At 37.7% G+C, this 25630-nt stretch overlaps 1 protein-coding gene across 8 annotated transcripts in view; it reads left to right on the top strand.

Moving 5' to 3' along the window:
• EDA (ectodysplasin A) overlaps positions 1-25630 on the top strand; it is a 370278-nt gene that overhangs the window by 275221 nt on the left and 69427 nt on the right. The window contains exon 3 of one of the 8 annotated variants that reach the window (XM_057718352.1): positions 18479-18782. The exons of the other annotated variants lie outside the window; for them this stretch is intronic. Within the exon in view, the coding sequence (XP_057574335.1) occupies positions 18479-18606 (128 nt within the window). The 3' untranslated portion in view covers positions 18607-18782. Of the gene's footprint in view, positions 1-18478; positions 18783-25630 lie in introns of those variants that run through there. 8 annotated transcript variants of the gene reach the window in all.

Below are 25630 nucleotides of genomic sequence, written 5' to 3'. Positions count from 1 at the left end.
ATAGTGACTATAGTTAACAATGTTGTGTTGTATATTTGAAAATTCCTAAGAGTAGATCTTAAAAGTTCTCATCACAAGAAGAAAAATTATAACTATGTGTGGTGATGGATGTTAACTAAACATTGTGGTAAATATTTCATACTTTATACATATATCAAATCATTATATTGTACACCTTAACTGAATATAATGTTATATGTCAATTATACCTCAATAAAACAGGAAAAAAAATTGAAAAACCCATGTATGCATTAAATGTAATTAAGAAACAAGTCACCTTGGACCTATAATAATGACAAACCTAATTGAATGCTGGAAAAAAAAAGTAATTCCAAAAATATTAAACAGAGCCTAATAACTTTTATATGAAGTTATAAACAACTAATTCTCTATTAAGAGTACATATAAATGTGGAAGGAGAAAAAGATGGCAGCAAAGTAGAGGGACATGGAATGCATCCCTCCCCACAGATGCATTGGGAATACATCAAAAGATGCAATAATTCCCACAGAGAACCAACTGAACACTAGCAGACAACCTCAGACACCAGAAAGGACCGCAAGGAGCCTGACATAACCGGTAGGGAGGCATCTACAATGGCTCAAAGAGGGCGAAGCGGCGGAGCTGTTGCAGACGGGAGGGAGTGAGAAACATATGGAGGGTCCGCACCGCAGCTCAGCATTCCCGGACTGAGACGTCGATTCACAGCTGAACAGAGGGTCCGGGAGCGGGAGCGTGGGAATCGGAGAGCTGGTTCAGGGTGAGAAACATTGTTGCCAGTAAGGTGACAGGACCCAGAGGACAGGAGGGAAGAGGTCTGCGGCGAGGAGTGCCTGCCCCTGAGAGCTGCCTGGCCATGATGGCGGCTGGATGCTGCGGGCTCATGGGTGGGGGGGGGGAGCCTCAGGCATAGCCGCTCTCTCTCTTTTGGCACCTCTGCAACAGGCAGTGGAGAGACGCCCTGTGGGCCACCTAAGGCGCTCAGGGATAACAAAGACCCTCAGGCACTCGGGCGGGGCTAGATTAAAACCCCTTGGAACACCGGCAGCAGGGAGGCTGCCGAGAAAAAAAAAAAACCCAGGAGAGGCCCAACTCTGAGACTTTCTATTTACACCTGAGCCACTGGCATCCCTCTGCAACAGGCACATCCAAGCCCGACTGAAACAACAGTACACCACTGCTCACTCACTCCCAGGGAAAGGAGCCACTATTGTACTCTCTCCCTCCCCACACACCAACGCTTACAGACAAACAATAAAGGAAGCTCTGCTGGCCACAGAATAATGCAAAAAAAACCCAAGGCGAGTAGGACACTTACAGCTGAGACTCTAAGGAAACAGAAATATTAACATTAGTCTGAGGCTTGGACAGTCTTCTATAAACACCTCTAATGCCAGGACAAGCAACCCCAAAGTCTGGACAACCATGAGGAAACAACGGAACACCATGCAGGCAAAGGAGCAGGAAAAAAACCCACAAGACCAAATAAATGAGGAGGAAATAGGAAAAATGCCTGAAAAAGAATTTAGAGTAATGATAGTAAAAATGATACAAAATCTCAATAACAAAATAGAGAAAACACAAGAAACAGTTCATAAGAACTCAGAAAAACAAACAGCAATGGATAACAAAATAACTGAAATTAAAAATACTCTAGATGCTCTAACCAGCAGAATGACTGAGGCAGAAGAATGAATAAGTGAGTTGGAAGACAGAATGGGGGAAATAACTGCCACAGAGCAGGAAAAAGAAAAAAGATTAAAAAGAATAGAAGACAGTCTCAGAGACCTCAGTGATAACATTAAGCACACCAACACTGGAATCATAGGCATCCCAGAAGAAGAAGAAAACAAGAAAGGGTCTGAGAAAATATTTGAAGAGGTTATAGTGGAAAACTTCCCCAACATGGGAAAGGAAATAATTAACCAAGTCCAAGAAGCACAGAGAGTCCCATACAGAATAAACCCAAGGAGAAATACACCAAGGCACATATTAATCAAACTAATGAAAATTAAACACAAAGAAAAAATATTAAAAGCAGCAAGAGAAAAGCAACAAACAACATATAAGGGAAAACCCTTCAGGATAACAGCTGACCTTTCTACAGAAACTCTGCAGGCCAGAAGGGAATGGCAGGATATACTGAAAGTCCTGAAAGAGAGAAACCTACAGCCAAGAATACTCTACCCAGCAAGAATCTCATTCAGATTTGAGGGAGAAATCAAAAGCTTTACAAAAAAGCAAAAGTTAAGAGAATTCAGCACCACCAAACCAGCCTTACAACAAGTGCTAAAGGAACTTCTCTAAGTAGGAAACACAACAAAAGGAAAACACCTACAAATATAAACCCAAAACAATTAAGAAAATGGTAATTGGAACACACATGTCAATAATCACCTTGAATGTAAATGGATTAAATGCTCCAACCAAAAGACACAGACTGGCTGAATGGATACAAAAACAAGACCCTTCTATATGCTGCCTACAAGAAACCCACTTCAGACCAAGGGATACATATAGACTGAAAGGAAAGGGATGGAAAAAGATATTCCATGCAAATGAAAGTCTAAATAAAGCTGGAGTAGCAATACTCATATCAGACAAATTAGACTTGAAAGCAAAGACTATTACAAGAGACAAGGAAGGACACTACATAATGATCAAGGGATCCATTCAAGAAGAACATATCACAATGGTAAATATTTATGCTCCCAACATAGGAGCACCTCAATACATAAGGCAAATGCTAACAGCCCTAAAAGGGGACATCGACAGTAACACAATAATAGTGGGAGACTTGAACACCCCACTTACATCAATGGACAGATCATCCAAACAGAAAATAAATAAGGACATAGAAGCTTTAAATGACACATTAGACCATCTCGACTTAATTGATATTTATAGGACATTCCATCCAAAAACGACAGACTACACTTTCTTCTCAAGTGCACATGGAACATTTTCCAGGATAGATCACATCTTGGGTCACAAATCAAACCTCAGCAAATTCAAGAAAATTGAAATCATATCAAGCATCTTCTCAGACCACAACACCATGAGACTAGATATCAATTACAGGAAAAAAACTGCAAAAAATACAAACACATGGAGGCTAAACAATTCACTATTAAACAACCAAGAAATCACTAAAGAAATCAAAGAGGAAATTAAAAAAAATATCGAGAAACAAACGACAATGAAAACACAACAACCCAAAATCTATGGGACGCAGCAAAAGCAGTTCTAAGAGGGAAGTTTATAGCAATACAGTCCTAACTTAAGAAACAAGAAAATTATCGAATAAACAACCTAACCTTACACCTAAAACAATTAGAAAAAGAACAAAGAAACCCCAAAGTGAGCAGAAGGAAAGAAATCAAAAGGATCAGCTAAGAAATAAATGAAAAAGAAAGGAAGGAAGCAATAGCAAAAATAAATAAAACTAAAAGCTGGTTCTTTGAGAAGATTAACAAAATTGATAAACCATTAGCCATACTCATCAGGAAGAAAAGGGAGAAGATGCAAATCAACAGAATTAGAAATGAAAAAGGAGAAGTCACAACAGACACCTCAGAAATACAAAAGATCATGAGAGACTACTACAAGCAACTATATGCCAATCAATTGGATAACCTGGAAGAAATGGCTAAATTCTTAGAAAAATACAATCTTCCAAGACTGAACCAGGAAGAAATAGAAACTATGAACAGACCAATCACAAGTACAGAAATTGAGGCAGTGATTAAAAATCTCCCAACACACAAAAGCCCAGGACCAGACAGATTCACGGGCGAATTCTATCAAACATTTAGAGAAGAGCTAACACCTATCCTTCTCAAACTCTTCCAAAATACTGAAGAAGGCAGAACACTCCCAAAGTCATTGTATGAGGCCACCATCACCCTGATACCAAAACCAGGCAAAGATACCACAAAAAAAGAAAATTACAGACCAATATCACTGATGAATATAGATGCAAAAATCCTCAACAAAATACTAGCTAACAGAATCCAACAGCACATTAAAAAAATCATCCACCATGATCAAATGAGGTTTATCCCTGGGATGCAAGGATTCTTCAATATACACAAATCAATCAATGTGATACATCATGTCAACAAATTGAAGGATAAAAACCATATGATCATCTCAATAGATGCAGAAAAAGCTTTTGACAAAGTTCAACATCCATTTATGATAAAAGCTCTCCAGAAAATGAGCATAGAAGGAAATTACCTCAACATAATAAAAGCCATATATGAAAAACCAAAAGCCAACATCATTCTAAATGGTGAAAAACTGAAAGAATTCCCTCTAAGAACAGGAGCAAGACAAGGGTGTTCACTCTCACCATTATTATTCAACATAGTTTTGGAAGTCTTAGCCACAGCAATCAGAGAAGAAAAAGAAATGAAAGGAATCCAAATTGGAAAAGAAGAAGTAAAATTGTCACTCTTTGCAGATGACATGATATTATACATAGAAAACCCTATGGACTCTACCAGAAAACTGCTAGCACTAATTGATGAATTTAGTAAAGTAGCAGGATAGAAAACTAATGCACAGAAATCTCTTGCATTCCTATACATTAACAACAGAAGAGCAGAAAGAGAAATTAAGGAAACTCTCCCATTCACCATTGCAACAAAAAGAATAAAATACCTAGGAATAAAGCTGCCTAAGGAGGCAAAAGATCTGTATGCAGAAAGCTTTAAGACACTGATGAAAGAAATCAAAGACGACACAAACAGATGGAGGGATATACCATGTTCCTGGATTGGAAGAATCAACATCGTGAAAATGACTGTACTACCCAAAGCAATTTACAGATTCAATGCAATCCCGATCAAATTACCAATGGCATTTTTCACAGACCTAGAGCAAGAAATCTTATGATTTGTATGGAAACGCAAAAGACCCCGAATAGCCATAGCAATCTTGAGAAGGAAAAATGGATCTGGAGGAATCGAGCTTCCTGACTTCAAACTATACTACAAGGCCATAGTGATCAAGACAGTATGGTACTGCAACAAAAGTAGCAAGGAAGACCAATGGAATAGAATAGAGAACTCAGAAGTAAGCCCAAACACATATGGGCACCTTATCTTTGACAAAGGAGGCACGAGTATACAATGGACAAACGACAGCCTCTTCAATAAGTGGTGCTGGGAAAATTGGACAGCTACATGGAAAAGAATGAAATTAGAACACTTCCTAACAGCATACACAAAAATAAACTCCAAATGGATTAAAGACCTACATGTAAGGCCAGACACTATAAAACTCCTAGAGGAAAACATAGGCAGAACACTCTATGACATCCATCAAAGCAAGATCCTTTTTGACCCACCTCCTAGAATCATGGAAATAAAATCAAGAATAAACAAATGGGACCTACTGAAACTTAGAAGCTTTTGCACAGCGAAAGAAACCATAAACAAGACTAAAAGGCAACCCTCAGAATGGGAAAAATAGTTGCTTACGAAACAACAGACAAAGGATTAACCTCCAACATATACAAGCAGCTCATGCAGCTTCATACCAAAAAAGCAAACAACCCAATCCACAAATGGGCAGAAGACCTAAATAGACATCTCTCCAAAGAAGACATCCAGATGGCCAACAAACACATGAAAAGATGCTCAACATCACTAATCATCAGAGAAATGCAAGTCAAAGCCACAATGAGGTATCACCTCACACCAATCAGAATGGCCATCATCACAAAATCTGGAAACGACAAATGTTGGAGAGGGTGTGGAGAAAAGGGAACTCTCCTGCATTGTTGGTGGGAATGTAAGTTGGTACGGCCACTATGGAAAACCATTTGGAGGTTCCTTAAAAAACTACAAATAGAACTACCATATGATCCAGTAGTCCCACTCCTGGGCATATACCCAAAGAAATCCATAATCCCCAAAGAAACATGTACCATAATATTTATTGCAGCAGTATTTACAATAGCCAGGACATGGAAGCAACCTAAATGCCCATCAACAAATGAATAGATAAAGAAGATGTGGCATATATATACAATGCAATATTACTCAGCTATAGAAAGGGATGAGATGGAGCTATATGTAATGAGGTGGATAGACCTAGAGTCTGTCATACAGAGTGAAGTGAGTCAGAAAGAGAAAGACAAATATTGTATGCTAACTCATATATACGGAATCTAAAAATGGTACTGATGAACTCAGTGAGAAGACAGAACAAGGATGCAGATACAGAGAATGGACTGGAGAACTCGAGCTTTGGGGGGGCAGGGCGTGAAGGGGAAGCTGAGATGAAGCAAGAGAGTAGCACAGACATATATATACTACCAACTGTAAAATAGATAGTCAGTGGGAAGTTGTTGTATAACAAATGGAGTTCAACTGGAGGATGGAAGATGCCTTAGAGGACTGGGATGGGGAGGGTGGGGGGGAGTCGAGGGAGGGAGGGAATATGGCAATATGTGTATAAAAACAGATGATTGAACTTTGTGTACCCCCAAAAAATAAAAAATAAAAAAATGATTAATGCAAATCAAAAAAAAATGCTCGATTATAAAATAAAAACTTAAAAAAAATAAAAATAAAAACAAAAACCGAGTGTGGAAAAAAAAAGAGTACATATAAATGTGATGTAATTATATGAGAAGGAGATTGCAGAAATGATGAACACAAGGTTCAGGATAAAGTTTACCTTGGATGAAGAAGAGAGAGAGGGAAATGAGAGTGAGAAGGAACCATATAATCAGATGTATGTTGTTTACAAAGTCCTAGCTTTTGACTTGGGTGATGGGTTCCCAGATGATTATTACATTGTTTTTTAAAACTAATTAAATAAATCAAGATACACATAGCCAATGTGAATTACGATATATTATAAATGTCAAACACAAAGCAGATTTCAAAGACTTAGTACCCAAAAAAGCAATATATTGGGTATATTGAGTTAAACTGTAACATTAATTTCACCTGATTTTATTTTTTGTTTTATTTTATTTTATTTATTTTTTTCCATGAACGTCTATTGAGATACAGTTGACAATACACTGCATGTATTTAAACTGTACAATTTGATTTTTTTTCTTATTAGTAATGTATATATGGCCATACCAATCTCCCAATTAATCCCACCCCGACACCCCTCCCACACTTTCCCCTCTTGGTGTCCATATGTTTGTTCTCTACATCTGTGTCTCTGTTTCTGCCTTGCATACCTATTGACATGTACCATTTTTCCAGATTCTGCCTATATGCATTAATATACGACATTTGTTTTTCTCTTTCTGACTCACTTCACTCTGTATGACAGTGTCTAGGTCCATCCATGTCTCTACAAATGTCCCAATTACGTTCCATTTTATGGCCGAGTAATATTCCATTATATATGTATCACATCTTCTTTATCCATTCATCTGTCGATGAACATTTAGATTGCTTTCATGACCTAGCTATTGTAAATAGTGCTGCAATGAACATTGGGGTGCATGTGTGTTTTTGAATTATGGTTTTCTCTGGGTATATGCCCAGCAGTGGGATTGCTGGGTCCTATGGTAATTCTATTTTTAGTTTTTTAAGGAATCTCCATACTATTCTGCATAGTGGATATATCAATTTACATTTCCACTAACAGTGCAAGAATGTTCCCTTTCCTCCACACCCTCTCCAGTATTTATTGTCTGTAGATTTTCTGATGATGCCCATTCTAACCGGTGTGAGGTGATACCTCATTGTAGTTTTGATATGCAGTTCTCTAACAATTAGTGATGTTGAGCAGCTTTTTGTGTGTCTTTTGCCCATTTGTAGGTTTTCCTTGGAGAAATGCCTGTTTAGGTCTTCTGCCCATTTTTTGATTGAGTTGTTTGTTTTCTTGATATTGAGCTGCATAAACTGTTTATATATTTTGGATTTTAATCCTTTGTCTGTTGAATCATTTGCAAATATTTTCTCCCATTCTGAAGGTTGTCTTTTCATCTTGTTTATAGTTTCCTTTGCTGTGCAAAAGCTTTTAAGTTTCATTAGGTCCCACTTGTTTATTTTATTTTATTTCCAATACTCTAGGAGGTGGGTCAAAAAAGATCTTGCTGTGATTTACGTCAAAGAGTGTTCTTCCTATGTTTTCCTCTAGGAGTTTTATAGTGTCTGGCCTTACATTCAGGCCTTTAATCCATTTGGAGTTTATTTTTGTGTATGGTGTTAGGGAGTGTTCTAATCTCATTCTTTTCCATGTAGCTGTCCAATTTTCCTAGCACCACTCATTGAAGAAGCTGTCTATTCTCCATTGTATATCCTTGCCTCCTTTGTCATAGATTAGTTGACCATCGTTTACCTCTGGGCTTTCTATCCTGTTCCATTGATCTATATTTCTGTTTTTATGCCAGTACCATACTGTCTTCATTACTGTAGCTTTGTTGTATAGTCTGAAGTCAGGGAGTCTGATTCCTCCAGCTCTGTTTTGTTTTTCCTCAGGATTTCTTTGGCTATTTGGGGTCTTTTGTGTCTCCAGATAAATTTTAGGGTTTTTGATCTACTTCTGTAAAAAAAAATGCCATTGGTAATTTGATAGTGATTGCATTGAATCTTTGGGTAGTATAGTCATTTTCAAAATGTTGATTCTTCCAATCCAAGAACATGGTATATCTCTCCATCTGTTTGTGTCATCTTTGATTTCTTTCATCACTGTTTTCTGAGTACAGGTTTTTACCTTCTTACTTATGTTTATTCCTAGGTATTTTATTCGTTTTGTTGCAGTGGTGAATGGGACTGTTTCCTTAATTTCTCTTTCTGATCTTTCGTTGTTAGTGTATAGGAATGCAAGAGATTACTGTGTGTTAATTTGGTATCCTGCAACTTTACTAAATTCATTGACTAGCTCTAGTAGTTTTTTGGTGGCATCTTTAGGATTTTCTAGGTATAGTTTCATGTCATCTGCAAACAGTGACAGTTTTACTTCTCCAACTTGGATTCCTTTTATTTCTTTTTCTTCTCTGATTGCTGTGGCAAGGACTTCCAAAGCTATGTTGAATAACATTGGCGAGAGTGAAAGACCTTGTCTTGTTCCTGATCTTAAAGGGAATGCTTTCAGTTTTTCACCATTTACAACGTTGGCTGTTGGTTTCTCATATATGGCTTTTATCATTTTGAGGTAATTTCCTTCTATGCCCATTTTCTGGAGAGTTTTTATCATAAATGGATGTTGAATTTTGTCAAAAGCTTTTTCTACATCTATTGAGATGATCATATGGTTTTTATCCTTCAATTTGTTAATATGCTGTATTACATTGATTGATTTGTGTAAATGGAAGAATCCTTGCATCCCTGGGATAAATCCCACTTGATCCTGGTGTATGATCCTTCTAATGTGTTGTTGAATTCTTTTTGCTAGTATTTTTGCATCTAAATTCATCAGTGATATTGGTCTGTAATTTTCTTATTTTGTTGTATCTTGGTCTGGTGTTGGTATTAGGGTGATGGTGGCCTTGTAGATTGAGTTTGGGAGTGTTCTTTCCTCTGCAATTTTTTGGAAGAGTTTCAGAAGGATGAGTGTCAGCTCTTCTCTAAATGTTTGCTAGAATTCACCTGTGAAGCCTTCTGGTCCTGGACTTTTGTTTGTTGGAAGATTTTTAATCACAGTTTCAATTTCATTACTTGTGATTGGTCTGTTCATATTTCCTATTTCTTCCTGATTCAGTCTTGGAAGGTTATACCTTTCTAAGAATTTGTCCATTTCTTTCAGGTTGTCCATTTTATTGCCATGTATTTGCTTGTGGTAGTCTCTTATGATGTTTTTTATTTCAGTGGTGTCCATTGTAACTTCTCCTGTTTCATTTCTAATTTTATTGATTTGAGTCCTCTCCCTCTTTCTTGATGAGTCTGGCAAAAGGTTTATCAATTTTGTTTATCTTCTCAAAGAACCAGCTTTTTAGTTTTATTGATCTTTGCTATTGTTTTCTTTGTTTCTATTTCATTTATTCCTGCTCTGATCTTTATGATTTCTTTCCTTCTACTATCTTTGGATTTTGTTTGTTCTTCTTTCTCTAGTTTCTTAAGGTATAAAGTTAGATTATTTGGGATTTTTCTTGTTTCATAAGGTAGGATTGTATTGCTATAAACTTCCCTCTTAGAACTGCTTTTGTTACATCCCATAGGTTTTGGATCAATTGTGTTTTCACTGTCATTTGTCTCTAGGTATTTTTTTATTTCCTCTTTGATCTTCAGTGATCTCTTGGTTATTCAGGCTCGTATTGTTTAACCTCCATGTGTTTGTGTTTTTTACAGTTTTTTTCCTTTAATTGATTTCTAATCTCATAGCATTGCCGTCAGAAAAGATACATGATATGGTTTCAATTTTCTTGAATTTACCAAGGCTTGCTTTGCGACCCAAGATCTGATCTATCCTGGAGAATGTTCCATGTGCACTTGAGAAGAAAGTGTAATATGCTGTTTTTGGATAGAATATCCTATAAATATCAATTAAATCTAGCTGGTCTATTGTGTCATTTAAAGCTTGTGTTTCCTTAGTTTCCCTTCTGGATGATCTGTCCATTGGTGTAAGTGGGTTGTTAAAGACCCCTGGTATTATTGTGTTACTGTTGATTTCCTCTTTTATAGTTGTTAGCATTTGCCTTATATATATATGTGCTTCTATATTGGGTGCATATATATTTATAATTGTTATATCATCTTCTTGGATGGATCCCTTCATCATTATGTAGTGTCCTTCCTTTTCTCTTGCAGCATCCTTTATTTTAAAGTCTATTTTATCTGATACAAGTATTGCTACTCCCGCTTTCTTTTGATTTCCATTTGCATGGAATATTTTTCCTTCCCCTCACTTTCAATCTGTACATGTCCCTAGGTCTGAAGTGGGTCTCTTGTATACAGCATATATATGGGTCTTGTTTGTGTATCCATTCAGCCAGTCTTTGTCTTTTGGTTGGAGCATTTAACCTATTTGCATTCAAGGTAAATATCAATATGTATGTTCCTATTACCATTTTCTTAATTGTTCTGGGTTTGTTTTTGTATGTCCTTTTCTTCTCTTGTGTTTTCCACTTAGAGAAGTTCCTTGAGCATTTATTGTAGGGCTGGTTTGGTGGTGCTGAATTCTCTTAGCTTTTGCTTGTCTGTAAAACTTTTGATTTCTCAGTTGAATTTGAATGAGATCCTTGCTGGGTAGCATTTTCTTGGTTGTACTTTCTTCCCTTTCATCACTTTAAATATATCATGCCACTCCCTTCTGGCTTGCAGAGTTTCTGGTGAGAAATCAGCTGTTTACCTTATGGGAGTACCCCTGTATGTTATTTGACATTTTTCTCTCATTGCTTTTAATAGTTTGTTTTTAATTGTCAATTTGATTACTATGTGTCTTGGCGTGTTTCTCCTAGGGTTTATCCTGCTTGGGACTCTTTATGCTTCCTGGACTTGGGTGGCTATTTCTTTTCCTCTGTTAGAGAAGTTTTCAACTATAATCTCTTCAAATATTGTCTCAGGTCCTTTCTCTCTCTCTTCTCCTTCTGGGACCCCTATAATGTGAATGTTGTTGCATTTAATGTTGTCCCAAGGGTGTCTTAGGCTCTCTTCATTTCTTTTCATTCTTTTTTTCTTTATTCTGCCCTGTGGCAGTGATTTCTACCATTCTGTCTTGCAGGTCACTTATCCATTCTTCTGCCTCAGTTTTTCTGCTATTGGTTCCTTCTAGTGTATTTTTCATTTCAGTTATTGTGTTGCTAATCTCTTGTTTGTTTGTTCTTTAATTCTTCTAGGTCTTTGTTAAACTTTTCTTGCATCTTTTGAATCTTTGCATCCAGTCTTTTTTCAAAGTCCTGGATCATCTTCACTATCATTAATTACTCTGAATTCTTTTTCTGGAAGGGTGCCTATCTCCACTTCATTTAGTTGTTTTTCTGGGATTTTATCTTGTTCCTTCATCTGGTACAAAGTCCTCTGCCTTTTCATTTTGTCTGTCTTTCTATGGCTGTGGTTTCTGTCCCACAGGCTGCGGGACTGTAGTTCTTCTTGCTGCTACTGTCTGATCTCTGTTGGATGAGGCTATCTAAGAGGCTTATGTAAGCTTTCTGATGGGAGGGACTGGTGGTGGGTAGGGCTGGGTGTTGCTGTGGTGGGCAGAGCTCAGTAAAACTTTAGTCTGCTTGTCTATGGATGGGTGCAGCTGAGTTTCCACATTGCTGCCTGTTTGGCCTGAGGGCACCCAGCACTGGAGCTTACAGACTCTTTGGTGGGGCTAATGGCACTCTGGGAGGGCTCACACCAATGAGCACTTCCCAGAACCCCCACTGCCAGTATCCCCATCCCCATGGTGAGCCACAGCTGCACTCCGCCCCTGCAGGTGACCCTTCAACACCAGCAGGTAGGTCTGGTTTAGTCTCCTATGGGATCACTCCTCCTTCCCCCTGGGTCCTGGTGCACAAACTACTTTGTGTGTGCCCTCCAAGAATGGAGTCTCTGTTTCGCCCAGTCCTATGGAAGCCCTGCAATCAAATCCCACTGGCCTTCGAAGTCTCATTCTCTGGGGATGCCTCCTCCCATTGCCAGACCCCCAAGTTGCAAAGCCTGACATGGGGCTCAGAACCCTCACTCCAGTGGGTGGACTTCTGTGGTATAACTGTTCTCCAGTTTGTGAGTCTCCCACTCATCAATTATGGGATTTTATTTTATTGTGATTGCACCCCTCCTACCGTCTCATTGTGGCTTCTTCTTTGTCTTTGGGTGTGGAGTGTCTTTTTTGGTGAGTTCCAGTGTCTTCCTGTTGATGATTGTTCAGCATTTAGCTGTGATTCCAGTGCTCTTGCAAGAGGAAGTGAGCACATGTTCTTCTACTCCACCATCTTGAAATAAATTGAACCCCACCTGATTTTTTTTTTTTGATTTTTGTAAAATTGCTAATAGAAAATTTTAAATTATATATGTGGCTCAAATCTGTGGCTTACATTTCTATTGAACAGTGGTGGTATGAGAATCCTATAGCACTAGTCTTTATATATAACCAGCTGTTTTCAGGCTTAAAGCTATTTAGTTTGTCTTTTTAGGCTCAATAATTCTGATTTATTTTATTTTTGGCTTCTGAAACTTCATTTGAAAATTTTAATGAATACAAGAGCAACCCATGCTTCTTCTAAAATCAAGTTAAGCATTAGAGAAATTTATGATGTAACACAAGGAAAGTAACACCACAACCTCAGTTATCAGACATCTACTATTAGCAATTAAGTATAATAGAATTTCTATATATATGTGTTTTTAGGGTCTTAAAATGTGAGCATCAAAGTTGTCCATCTTCTTGCTCCATTTCTCTGACATCAGAGAAGCAATGGAATGTCATGGCTTGATGTATGTGCCAAGCAGAGAGCTAAAGCTACAGTTTCCACTCCTGGAGTTACAATAGTCTATTGTTAGCTCGATTTTGGATTGCTTTTCCTGGCTGAGACTCCTTTTCCTTCCCAGAAGACGTGCCATTTGGCATATACTTATACTAAAAGCTGAAGTGAACTGAAGTTAATGTTTTAAAAATTTCCTAATGCCCCTGGGAAAAAAAAAGTCAGAGTTCCAATGAGATATTGTTAAGCCAGAACTAACAATCACTGTTTCACTGTATCAGTCTCCAGCAAAGTATCTGATCATTTCTCCCAGTGGGTATGAAGCAAGATTCTGATGGGAGTGTAATGATCTGGAGAAACCAAGATGCATCCATTTTTCTTTACTCATAGATTTCTCTCTATTCTTAGGAAAGAGTTTAATGGAGGTAGGTGTAAGGGGAAAAAAGAATCCAGAGGTCAGAGTTAGTTGGATTATATGTGTGATCTTGAAAATGTTGTTTCCAAATTGCCTGAGGTCCTAAATAAGAATCATTGATAAAAGAATTTGCTTCCCCTCCCCACCCCCCACCCCCCCAGCCCAGGTTGGGCTAAGTGCCATGGAGATTACAGAAACTGTTTTCTTTGTTCACATTATTGATTGATAAGTTCAAAGATTTTGGATCCATTTCTTGTAACAAACATCAAATAATTTGACATTTTTCCTTGTTGTCCATTCAATGAAATAGATTCATTCAACATTGTATTCTTAAGAAATATACCAATGAACTTTTAAATCATATTCTGTGTAATTCCAGTCCTTGCATTTGTTGAGACCTGTGTGAGAAAAACAAATACAAACTGAACTTTTACTGCTGTGCTGATTTGGATCTCTTTCCTCTCCCTTTTACAATGAAATGGCAGACTTGAACTATTCATTCCAACCAAGACTTTTCTGAAACTCTTATTTTTCAAAGCCATCCTATCTACCCTCCAGTCCCTTATCATTTTTGTTCTAACCTGACTCTCTTTACTCCTCAATTCAAATTTATTTGTTTGTCACTTACTTGGTTTTGTCTTGCTTCCTCCTCCTCCTATTAGATTGGCAGTTCTTTGAAGTAAGAGACCATGTCTAGGTCTAATTCCAAAGTAATACAATGCACATGTTCAGAAAATACTTAACAACAAAATTATTACCTCGAACCCATGTGCCCCAAACTCTGTCTGAGTTTGTCTTATGTTATTCATGCCTTGTTTAAAAGCCATAAGTGCACATAAAATAGTGCACTTGTTCAGAGATCACAAAAAGATAAATTGGAGTTAGAAACACAAATGAGCAACTTGTTAGAGTTCTTTATATTAATGGCCTATTTATATATTTTTCATGTTTTTAGTTTGTTTTTGCTGTATAGAAATGTGTCCTGTTCATGGAGCATTGTGTGCTCTAATTTATTGAATAGAATGGTAGACTAGACAGAGCATTGGATGAAAATAGACTTAGAATTCAGATCTAGTTCAGCCACTAACTAGCTGTGGGACTTAGGTGGATCAAACCTGTTTAATTTCTTGGGCAAGGGAAAGTGATGGCCTAACACTCGTCTTGATCACCTCACGAAGATATTAATAGGATTCGTATATCAGAAATATATCAGAAAGTGCTTTGTAAATTATACACCATATAAATATGAGGTTCTTAAGATGTGATTTTATTTGCAGTTCCAACATTCAGAAGAACATTCATTTCCTGTTGGCTTTTTTTTAGTTTGTGGATATAGTGACAAGGTACTTTGGCCTTTGTCAGTATAGTCAAAAATGCCAGCCTTTAGACAGAGAAATTTATTTGAGAAAATGATATTAGCTCACTTTTATCTTTTTAAAAAATTTAAATAGAACATGTTATTAAAGTAGCTAAACATAGTAATATAAATATATCAAATATGATAACGTACACTGCAAAATCCCAATGCACCTAAGTAATACATTGCTCACTAGTCATTAACTGTCATAATCTTCATTTTTTTAAAAGCAGCTTAAATTGAGATATAATTCACATACTAAATAATTCACCCATTTAACGTGTACAACTAAGTAGTTTTTAGAATGTTCACAGAGTTGCATAACAGCCACCAAAATCAATTTTAGAACATTTTTAACACCATAAAAAGAAACCCTTTAGCTGTCATTCCCCAGCTCCTCCATTCTCTATCCCAGTCCTAGGCAACCACTAATCCACTTTCTATCTCAATAGATATACCTATTATGGACATTTCATATCAGTGGACTCATACAATATATGGTCTTCTGTGTCTGACTTCTTTCTCTTAGCATAATGTTTTCAAAGTTCATCGATTTTGTAGCATGTATAAAGAGTTAATTCCTTTTTTCTTGTGGTAAAATACATATTACATAAAATTTACCATTTTAACTATTTTGAAGGATATATCAAGTACATTCACAATGTTGTGCAACCATCACCATTCTATATTTCCAAAACTTTTTCATCATCTCAAAGAGAAAATCTGTATTCATTAAACTATTACTCCCCATTCTCCACTCCCACCAGTTCCTGGTAACCACTACTCTAATTTACATCTCTATGAATCTGACAACTCTACATACCTCATATAAGTGGAATATTTGTCCTCTTTTATCTGGCTTATTTCAATTAGCATAGTGACTTCAAAGTTCATCCATGTTGAAGCACATATCAGTACTTCATTCTTTTTATGGATGAATAATGTTCCATTGTATGGATATATACCATATTTTATCCATTCATCAGTTGATGGACACGAGTTGTTTACACTCTGGCTTGTTATAAATAATGCTGCTATGAACATCCATGCACATGTTTTTAATGAAAATGTGTTTTCATCTTTCTTAAGTATATACCCAGAAGTAGAATTTCTGGGTCAAATGGTAACTCAATGTTTTAGCTTTTAAGAACTTCCAGACTGTTTTCCAAAGCAGCTGTATCATTTTACACTCCCACTAGAGTATATGAGGGTTCCAATTTGTCTATATCCTTATCAATACTTGTTATAATCTGTCTTTTTGAGTATAGCCATCTAGAGTGGGTGCGAGGTGATTCTCATTGTGGTTTTTTTTTTTAATTATACTTGATTTACAATATTGTGTTAGTTTCAGGTGTACTGCAAAGTGATTCAGTTATATGTATTTTTCAAATTATTTTCCATGATAGGTTATTCCAAGATATTGAACATAGTTTTCTGTGCTAAACAGTATTTACTTTTTTATGTTTTGGCCACATTGTGTGGCATATGAGATCTTAGTTCTCCAAAAAGGGATCAAACCTGCGCCCCCTGCAGTGGAAGTGCAGTCTTAACCACTGCATCAACAAGAAAGTTCCTGTGCTAAACAGTAAATCCTTGTTCCTTATTCATCTTATGTATAGTAGTTTGCTAATCTCATACTCCTAATTTATCCCTCCCCCCCTTCCCCTTTGTTAACCATAAGTTTGTTTTCTATGTCTGTGAGTCTGTTTCTATTTTCTACATAGATTCATTTGCATTATTTTTCAGATTCTACATATAAGTGATATCATATATTTGTTTTTGTCTGTCTGATTTACTTCACTAAGTATAATATTCTCTAGGTCCATCCATGTTGCTGCAAATGGCAATATTTTATTCTTTTTTATGGCTGAGTAATATTTGATTGTGTGTGTGTGTGTGTGTGTGTGTGTGTGATATCTTCTTAAGCTAATCATCTGTCAATAGGCCAAGACTTTCCAAGTCTTGGCTATTGTAAATAGTGCTTCTATGAACATTGGGGTACTTGTATCTTTCCAAATCAGAGTTTTCATTTTTTCCAAATATATACCCAGGAGTGGGATTGCTGGATCACATGGTAGCCCTATTTTTAGTTTTTTAAGGAACCGCTATACTGTTTTCCATAGTGGCTGCACCAATTTGCATTCCCACCAACAGTGTAGAAGGGTTCCCTTCCTCCACACCCTCTCCAGCATTTATTATTTGTAGACTTTTTGATGATAGTCATTCTGACCAGTGTGAGGTGATTTCTCCTCATTGTGGTTTTGATTTGCATTTCTCCAATAATTAGTGATGCTGAGCATCTTTTCATGTGCTTATTTGTATGTCATCTTTGGAGAAATGTATATGCAGATCTTTGCCCATTTTTCAAGTGGGTTGTTTTTTTATTATTGATTTTTTATATATTCTGGATTCAGTCTCATGTTGTATGATTTCCAAATATTTTCTCCCCTTCCGTGGGTAGTCTTTTTACTTTCTTGTTGGTATCATTCACAGCACAGATTTTTTAATTTTTATGAAGTCCAATGTATCTATTTTATCTTTTGTCATTTTTGTTCCTCATTTTTTTATTTCTTCTTTTACAACTTAGAAAAGAAAAAATCCAGGATATGTTTTTACTTCCCATGTGATTTGATATTCAGTCACAGTACAAGTAGCTGTTTTTACTATGATTTTAGGTCTTCATAGCTTCTTTGAAAATGGTACTCTACCTTTACCATCTTAGTTTTTCTGCAGAACTGGTTGTCTAAACTGCAAGACAAGGAGTTCAGTATTTCCTCTCCATCACCATTCTGTAAGGACTGATCCTTCCTGTCTTATTGTTGGCAGAAATAGAGTGAGATTATAGTCATATAGATATATGTGTGCCTTAACATCTAACCAACCTATATGTGTCTCAGTAATTGATTGAATTTTGCCTACGAAGCCCTGCTATAATAAATATCCTGTAACATTTAACTATGGTGTTAGCTGTTAGTCTCTTGCAATATGTGCTTTTTCTGAGGAGCTTAGTTACAGAAAAGCTCAGCAAAAGAATTTGTCTGAGCTGATTTCTGTATGAGATCAAATTTCTGCCAGATAAAACTCTTACACATTTAAAGGAAAAAAAATTGGATCACCTCTATGGTTCTTTTCAGCAGTGAAATTATATTAATTTCAGGCAAAGTTGAAATTATTGCATAAAAATTATTGCATCCCTATTATGTTCCAGGCCCTGTATTAGGCACTCTAATCCTCACATCATCCCTGCACATGAAATAGACATTTTAATTTTACACGCATATTTTACATCAACTTCAGGGATGTTAAATAATTTGAGCAGAAGTTACGGATGGTGAGAAAAATCAGAACAAAAATAAAGTCTTCTTGTACTTCCTAGGTGGCACAGTGGGTAGGAATCCACCTGCCAGTGCAGGGGACACGGGTTGGATCCCAGGCCCCAGGAAGATCCCGCATGCCGCAGAGCAACTAAGCCCATGCACCACAACTATTGAGCCTGTGCTCTAGAGCTCGTGAGCCACAACTATTGAGCCCATGTTCCACACCTACTGAAGCCCACACGCCTAGAGCCCATGCTTGGCAACAAGAGAGGCCACCGCAATGAGAAGCCCATGCACCACAATGAAGAGTAGCCCCGACTCACCGAAACTAGAGAAAGCCCATGTGCAGCAACAAAGACTCAACACAGCCAATAAAATAATAAATAAATAAATAAATTTATAAAAAAATAAAATAAAATAGTCTTCTTTGTCTTAGTTTGTGCCTTTGGGCAGGTGTTCATTTTGCCTTTTTGATGCTTCTAGACCTAATCTTTTTTTTTTTTAGAACTTTTATTGAGATACAGTTAACATACAATAAACTGCATATATTTAGAGTGTATAATTTGGTATCCCAATCTCCCAATTCATTCCCCCCCAACCCTCCCTGCTTTCCCCATTTGCTGTCCATATGTTTGTTCTCTACATCTGTGTCTCTATTTCCATCTTGCAAAGCCGTTGATTTGTACCATTTTTCTATATTCCACATATATGTGTTAATATCCGGTATTTGTTTTTCTCTTTCTGACTCCCTTCACTCTGTATGACAGTCTCTAGGTCCATCCATGTCTCTACAAATGTCCCAGTTTCCTTGCTTTTTACAGCTGAGTAATATTCCATTGTATATATGTACCACATCTTTTTTATCCATTCATATGTTGATGGACATTTAGGTTGCTTCCATGTCCTGGCTATTGTAAACAGTGCTGCAATGAACATTGGAGTGCATGTGTCTTTTTGAATTATGGTGTTCTTTGGGTATGTGCCCAGCAGTGGGATTGCTGGGTCATATGGTAACTCTATTTTTAGTTTTTCAAGGAACCTCCATACTGTTCTCCATAGTGGCTGTATCAATTTACATTCCCAGCAACAGTGCAAGAGCATTCCCTTTTCTCCACACCCTCTCCAGCATTTACTGTTTGTAGATTTTCTGATGATGCCCATTCTGACCGGTGTGAGGTGATAGCTCATTGTCGTTTTGATTTGCATTTCTCTAATAATTAGTGATGTTGAGCAGCTTTTCATGTGCCTCTTGACCATCCGTATGCTATCTTTGGAGAAATGCCTGTTTAGGTCTTCTGCCCATTTTTTGATTGGATTGCTTGTTTTTTTGATATTGAGCTGGATGAACTGTTTATATATTTTGGAGATTAGTCCTTTGTCTGTTGATGCGTTTGCAAATATTTTCTCCCATTCTGAGGGTTGTCTTTTCGTCTTGCTTATAGTTTCCTTTGCTGTGCAGAAGCTTTGAAGTTTCATTAGGTACCACATATTTATTTATTTTTTTATTTCCATTACTCTAAGGGGTGGATCAAAAAGGATCTTGCTGTGATTTACGTCAAAGAGTGTTCTTCCTATGTTTTCCTCTAGCAGTTTTATAGTGTCTGGCCTTGCATGTAGGTCTTTAATCCATTTGGAGTTTATTTTTGTGTATGGTGTTAGGGAGTGTTCTAATCTCATTCTTTCCCATGTAGCTGTCCAGTTTTCCCAGCACCACTTATCGAAGAGGCTGCCTTTTCTCCGTTGTATATCCTTGGCTCCTTTGTCATAGATTAGTTGACCATAGTTTATCTCCGGGCTTTCTATCCTGTTCCATTGATCTATATTTCTGTTTTTGTGCCAGTACCATACTGTCTTGATCACTGTAGCCTTGTAGTATAGCCTGAAGTCCCCTGCATTGCCAGGCAGATTCTTAACCACTGCACCACCAGGGAAGTCCATTCTAGACGTAATCTTAACCTTAAAGTATTCGTGTTGATCTTCTTTTTCCTGAATCTTGGGCAGGCTGGGCTCTCTTTAGACCTGCTTGGCTGGAAGCTTTTTCTACCATAGGCATTCCACTAGAGTTACAAGGCATCAGCTTGCCTTACTGTCTCTGGCTGGAAAAAGCTAAAAGTGAATTGTTTGAATGAAAGTTTAAAATCTTAGTAAAGCCACAAGACATAGACCCACCTGCAAACTGCTGTCTTGGTGATGTCCATCACTCTTTACTACTAAATCCTTTTAGGCTGGTTGGATAGAAACTTAGACGTTATTACCAATGATATTTACAATATCATTAATATACTATTAAAACTCAAAATTTAGGTTCAACCCCCCCATTTCTACACCAGAAAAACAATCTTGTACTATGGAAACAAATCTGTACTATAAAAGAGAAGAGAATTGAGCATGAAATATTTAGGTTGCACTGAAAAAGTTTTTAAAGTTTTGATTGTTTTTTTTCCTTTCTTTGAGCATCTTGGGCTTCTTCTCTGGAAACTATAGATATTAAGTAATTATAAGTATCGGGATAAGATGATCATATCAATCTTTTGCTGTTCTACATGAATTATGGCTCTTTGTACCATAAGCTATAGCATATATAAGCACAGCAATTGAATTTAAGGCATGGGAGAAGCAGGAAATAGACATTACATGGTCCAACAGGAGAAATATTAGATGAATATAGACATAACTGTCAGAGATTAGTCATGTTCTCTAGAAGCTTTTTCAGAGTTGTTGAGGACCAACTTTAGGCCCTCACTTTATGTGCTTTATGTCACTGAATTCTCACAACAATCCTGTAAATTGGATATTGTTCCTATCTTACAGATGAGCAAACTGTAGCTCACAAAGATTGTTATTTGCCCAAAGCCATACAGCTAATTAGTGGCAAAGGCAAGAATTGATCTCCAAGGTCTTTCTGACTCCAAAGTTCTTTCAACTATGCTGCCTCCAAGTGACTTAGCGTGGTCAGACACTTGCTTTTTTCCCTGTAACATCCAATGTTGTAATCAGCCTTGTACTAGTAATGCAGCAGCATCTGAAGCATACTGATTTGGGGGAGAGAGGAGGGTTTAAGGACCAGAAAATTACCTCTAATACAGGAGTTGTAAAGTGAAGATATGGGCCTCTTCTGAAATGATGAATTTTAAATCGTATCCTTTACAACAAGAATCCCAACAAGTAAAAGTCACTACTACTTAGAGTTGGAAATGTGAGCATGGAAAAATGTTAGTGCTATTAATTTTGAGACTTAAAGCAGCTGCTATTGCAATCCCCTAGGGTACCCTACTTCCACCAGTCTTAATTTTACTTAACAGTAAATGTGAATGTCAAATCTTGTCTTATACACAAGGAGCCAAAGTTTCCCTGCCACTTACATCTTTCCCCAAAAAAACACAAAGAGTTTTACAAACCCACAAAGCAGGATTGTATAGCATGAAAACTTGGGCCACACCAAGAGTGATCAGTTTAATATTGCACAAATTTCCAGTGAGATTAGGAAAGGTATCTTTCATGGCTTTCCAAACCTAGTAAGTATCAACCTCTAGTAAGTTTCAACCTCTAGTAAGTTTCAACCTCTGGTAAGTCTCAACCTCTAATAAGTTTTCCTAGATACTCTTTCACTGTGGTTTATTCCTTAAATCATTACTACTACCAGAAATCCCCTTAGATATTAAAAAAATCCATTTTGAGGATGTTGTGTGCTCTGCTGATTTTTTTGTTTCTTAAAAAAGAAATTAAGAGGACTTATATTTTTGCCAAGATGGAAAACTCCATTTCTTCTAGGTCCTCCCTCTTTCAAGCCCAAGCACCTGAACATAACACAACAAATAAGATTCTGAAAGATGGAAAGAACAAGGCAGACTGCCTCAGAACTTAAGAAACAATACAGCAGTGGGCTCCCTTGGTTTCCTTTTTGCCTCCCATATATCCTAGACAAGGCATCGCAGAAGCCTCCAAGCCATTACAGCCAACAGGCACAGACAACAAAAAGCTCTAAGAAAAGCCTGAACCTCATATATAAAGGAAATGGAGAAAGGGTCACCTAACAGCAGAAAACCTTTTTGGCAATATCTGCCCTACTCCAGCCAAACATTAATGGGAAAAAAAAAATTGCACCCTCCACAGCTTCAATGGGGCCTAGTGAGAATTTAATCTTCCATTCTGCCCCTTCCTACCAAAAAAAGGTGGTATGCTCCAATTCCATTGCTAGGGTAGTGTTGGCAGGGCTGAGCAGGCAGTCCTTCTAATTCCTCATTTGGCAGAAGGAGACAGTGCTCCTATTCTTCTTCCAGAGTAGTGTCAGCCCAGTACAGTAGCAACCTAAGTTGCCACACTCACCCAGAAGCAAGGAGAGTTAACAACTTGGTGCAGTGCAGGGCTAGTCATCCCTGGACTTCATCTCCATCTCCATGTCTGTGGGGTCCAACAGGGAGCCTTCCACTCCCCCACATGAAAAATATGGAAAAGAAGGATACATGTCAGGGCTACTAAGCACTCCACTTTCCCCCCAACCTTGGTGTCAGGGAGGCCTAGTGGGAAGCTGAACCTCCATACCCACCTAGCAGCAATGAGACTGAAAGAGGCAATGTCAGGCAGGGTTGGTCAGCACATTTGTCCCCACTGCCCTGGTATCAGTGCAGCACAGCTTGGAATTGAGCCTCCACCCCCAGTCAGTATCAGTGAGGCTTAACAAGGTGGTAAAAGGTGGAGCCAGTTGGTTCTTTGCTTCTCCCCCCTTCCTCTGGTGTCAGCAGGGCCCACTATGGAGCTGAGCTTCCACTTCCATTCAAAGATAAGAGAAGCCAGCCCTATGGGTCAGTGTGCCACTTTCACTGGGATAGTGTCAGCAGAGCCAAGGAGATAACTGAACTTCTCCTCTACCTGTTTGCAATAAGGAAGGGTGAGTCAATGCCCCACTCTTACCAGAGTCATGTCAGTGGGATGCAGTAGGAACACACACAAGTATCCAGCCCTCACAGTATACGTCAACACAGGGACTGCCTGCTTTAAAAAAAGAATAAATAGGTTCCAGAGTCTCATATTGTAGTATACAAAAACCTCCAGTTTACAGCCAAAAATCATTCATGAATGAGAATAGACACCAACACTGAGGTGAATCAGATTTTATCTGACAATGATTATAAAGCATCCATAATAAAAGTGATCCAAGAAATAATTACAAATTCTCTCAAAACAAATACCTATAAAATCTCAGCAAAGATAAAGAAGTTATATAAAAAAGAAGCAAATACAAATTGTAGAACTGAATAATACAATAACTGAAATAAACTTGGTGGATGGGCTCAATGGGAGAGTGGAAATAACAGAAGATAGAATCAGTGAACTTGAGGTCAGAGCAGTAGAATTTACTCAGTCTGAGCAATGAGGAGAAAATAGACTGGAAAAAAAGAACAGAGCCTCAGGAAATCTGTGGGACAATTACAAAAGATCCAGCCTTCATATCATCAGTGTCCAAAAGGAAAGCAGAGAAAGAAGTACTGAAAGAAGACTCAAAGAAATAATGGCTGACATAAAAAGGAAAGAAATTCTGACTCATGCTACAACAGGGATGAATCTTGACATACTAAGTGAAATAAGCCATTCACAAAAAGACAAATACTGTGTGGTTCCATTTATATGAGGTATTGAGAGTAGTAAAATTCATAAAGTACAATGATGACTGACAGGAGCTGGGGTTAGAAGGGAATAGGGAGTTGTTGTTTCATAGGTATACAGTTTTGGTTTTGAAAGATGGAAGGAGTTTTGGAGATTGAGTGCACAGCATTATGGAGGTATTTAACACTACTGAACTGTACACTTAAAATGGTTAAGATGATAGATTTTATGTTAGGTGTATTTTACCACAATTTTTTAATTAAAAAAAAAATAATGGCTGAAAACTTCCCAAACTTGGCAAAATAAATAAAGCTACAGATTCAAATAGCTGAGTGAAGCCCAAATATAATAAATCCATGCCAAGATACAACAAAATTAAACTTATGAAAACTAAAGATAATTTTAAAAGTCTTGAGAGCAGCCAGGAAAAAATAAAAAGAAGTGTATTACTTACAGGGAAACACCAATTCAACTGTCAAAAGATTTCCTATTTGAAAGCATGGAAGCCAGGAGGAAATGGTACAATATTTTTCAAATGCTGAAAGGAAAATGTTAACCACAAATCTACATCAAAAGAATCCCTTCAGCTGGGCTTCCCTGGTGGCACAGTGGTTAAGAATGCAGGGGACATGGGTTCGAGCCCTGGTCTGGGAAGATCCCACATGCCACAGAACAACTAAGCCCGTGGACCACAACTACTTAGCCTGCTCTCTAGAGCCCACGAGCCACAGCTATTGAGCCCACATGCCACAACTTCTGAAGCCCACGTGCCTAGAGCCCATGCTCTGCAACAAGAAAAGCCACTGCAATGAGAAGTCCGCACACTGCAACAAAGAGTAGCGTCCACTTTCCACAACTAGAGAAAGCTGGCATGCAGTGATGAAGACCCAATTCAGCCAATAAATAAACAAATAAATAAAAAGAGAGAATCCCTTCAGAAGTTAAGGAAAAATAAAGAATTTTCAGATGAAGAGTATTTGTCATTGCTAGCAAACCTACACATGATGGGCTAAAAGAAGTTCTATAAACAGAAATTATAACAGCTGAAGGCTTGGAACTTCAGAAAGGAAAGAATTACACCACAATGGTGAAAATAGGGGTAAATACAATACACTGTGTTTGTTCTCATGAGTTTCTCAAATCATTTCTGATAGTTTAAGCAAAAATTATAACACCATCTGGGCTTCCTAGGTGGCGCAGTGGTTGAGAATTTGCCTGCCAATGCAGGGGACATGGGTTCAATCCCTGCTCCAGGAAGATCCCACATACCCATGCAATTAAGCCCATGCACCACAACTATTGAGCCTGCGCTTTAGAGTCCATGAACCACAACTATTGAGCCCATGTGCTGCAACTACTGAAACCCACATGCCTAGAGCCCATGTTGTGCAACAAGAGAAGCCACAGCAATGAGGAGCCCACGCACCACAACAAAGAGTAGCCCCCACTCACCACAATTTAAAAGAAAGCCCATGCACAGCAAAAAAAAAAGAAAAAAAATTATAACACCGTCTGATGTAGTGCCCCATTTCCTGTATGTACAGGAAATACTTGAGACAATTAAGATGTATTTATATTGAAAAAGTGGGAAGGGTACTCAACATTAT

The sequence above is a fragment of the Hippopotamus amphibius genome, chromosome X, assembly GCF_030028045.1.
Source record: "Hippopotamus amphibius kiboko isolate mHipAmp2 chromosome X, mHipAmp2.hap2, whole genome shotgun sequence".
In the NCBI taxonomy this organism is placed as follows: Eukaryota; Metazoa; Chordata; class Mammalia; order Artiodactyla; family Hippopotamidae; genus Hippopotamus; species Hippopotamus amphibius.
The sequence above is the reverse complement of the archived record's forward strand: the minus strand, read 5'-3'. Positions and strand labels throughout refer to the sequence as shown.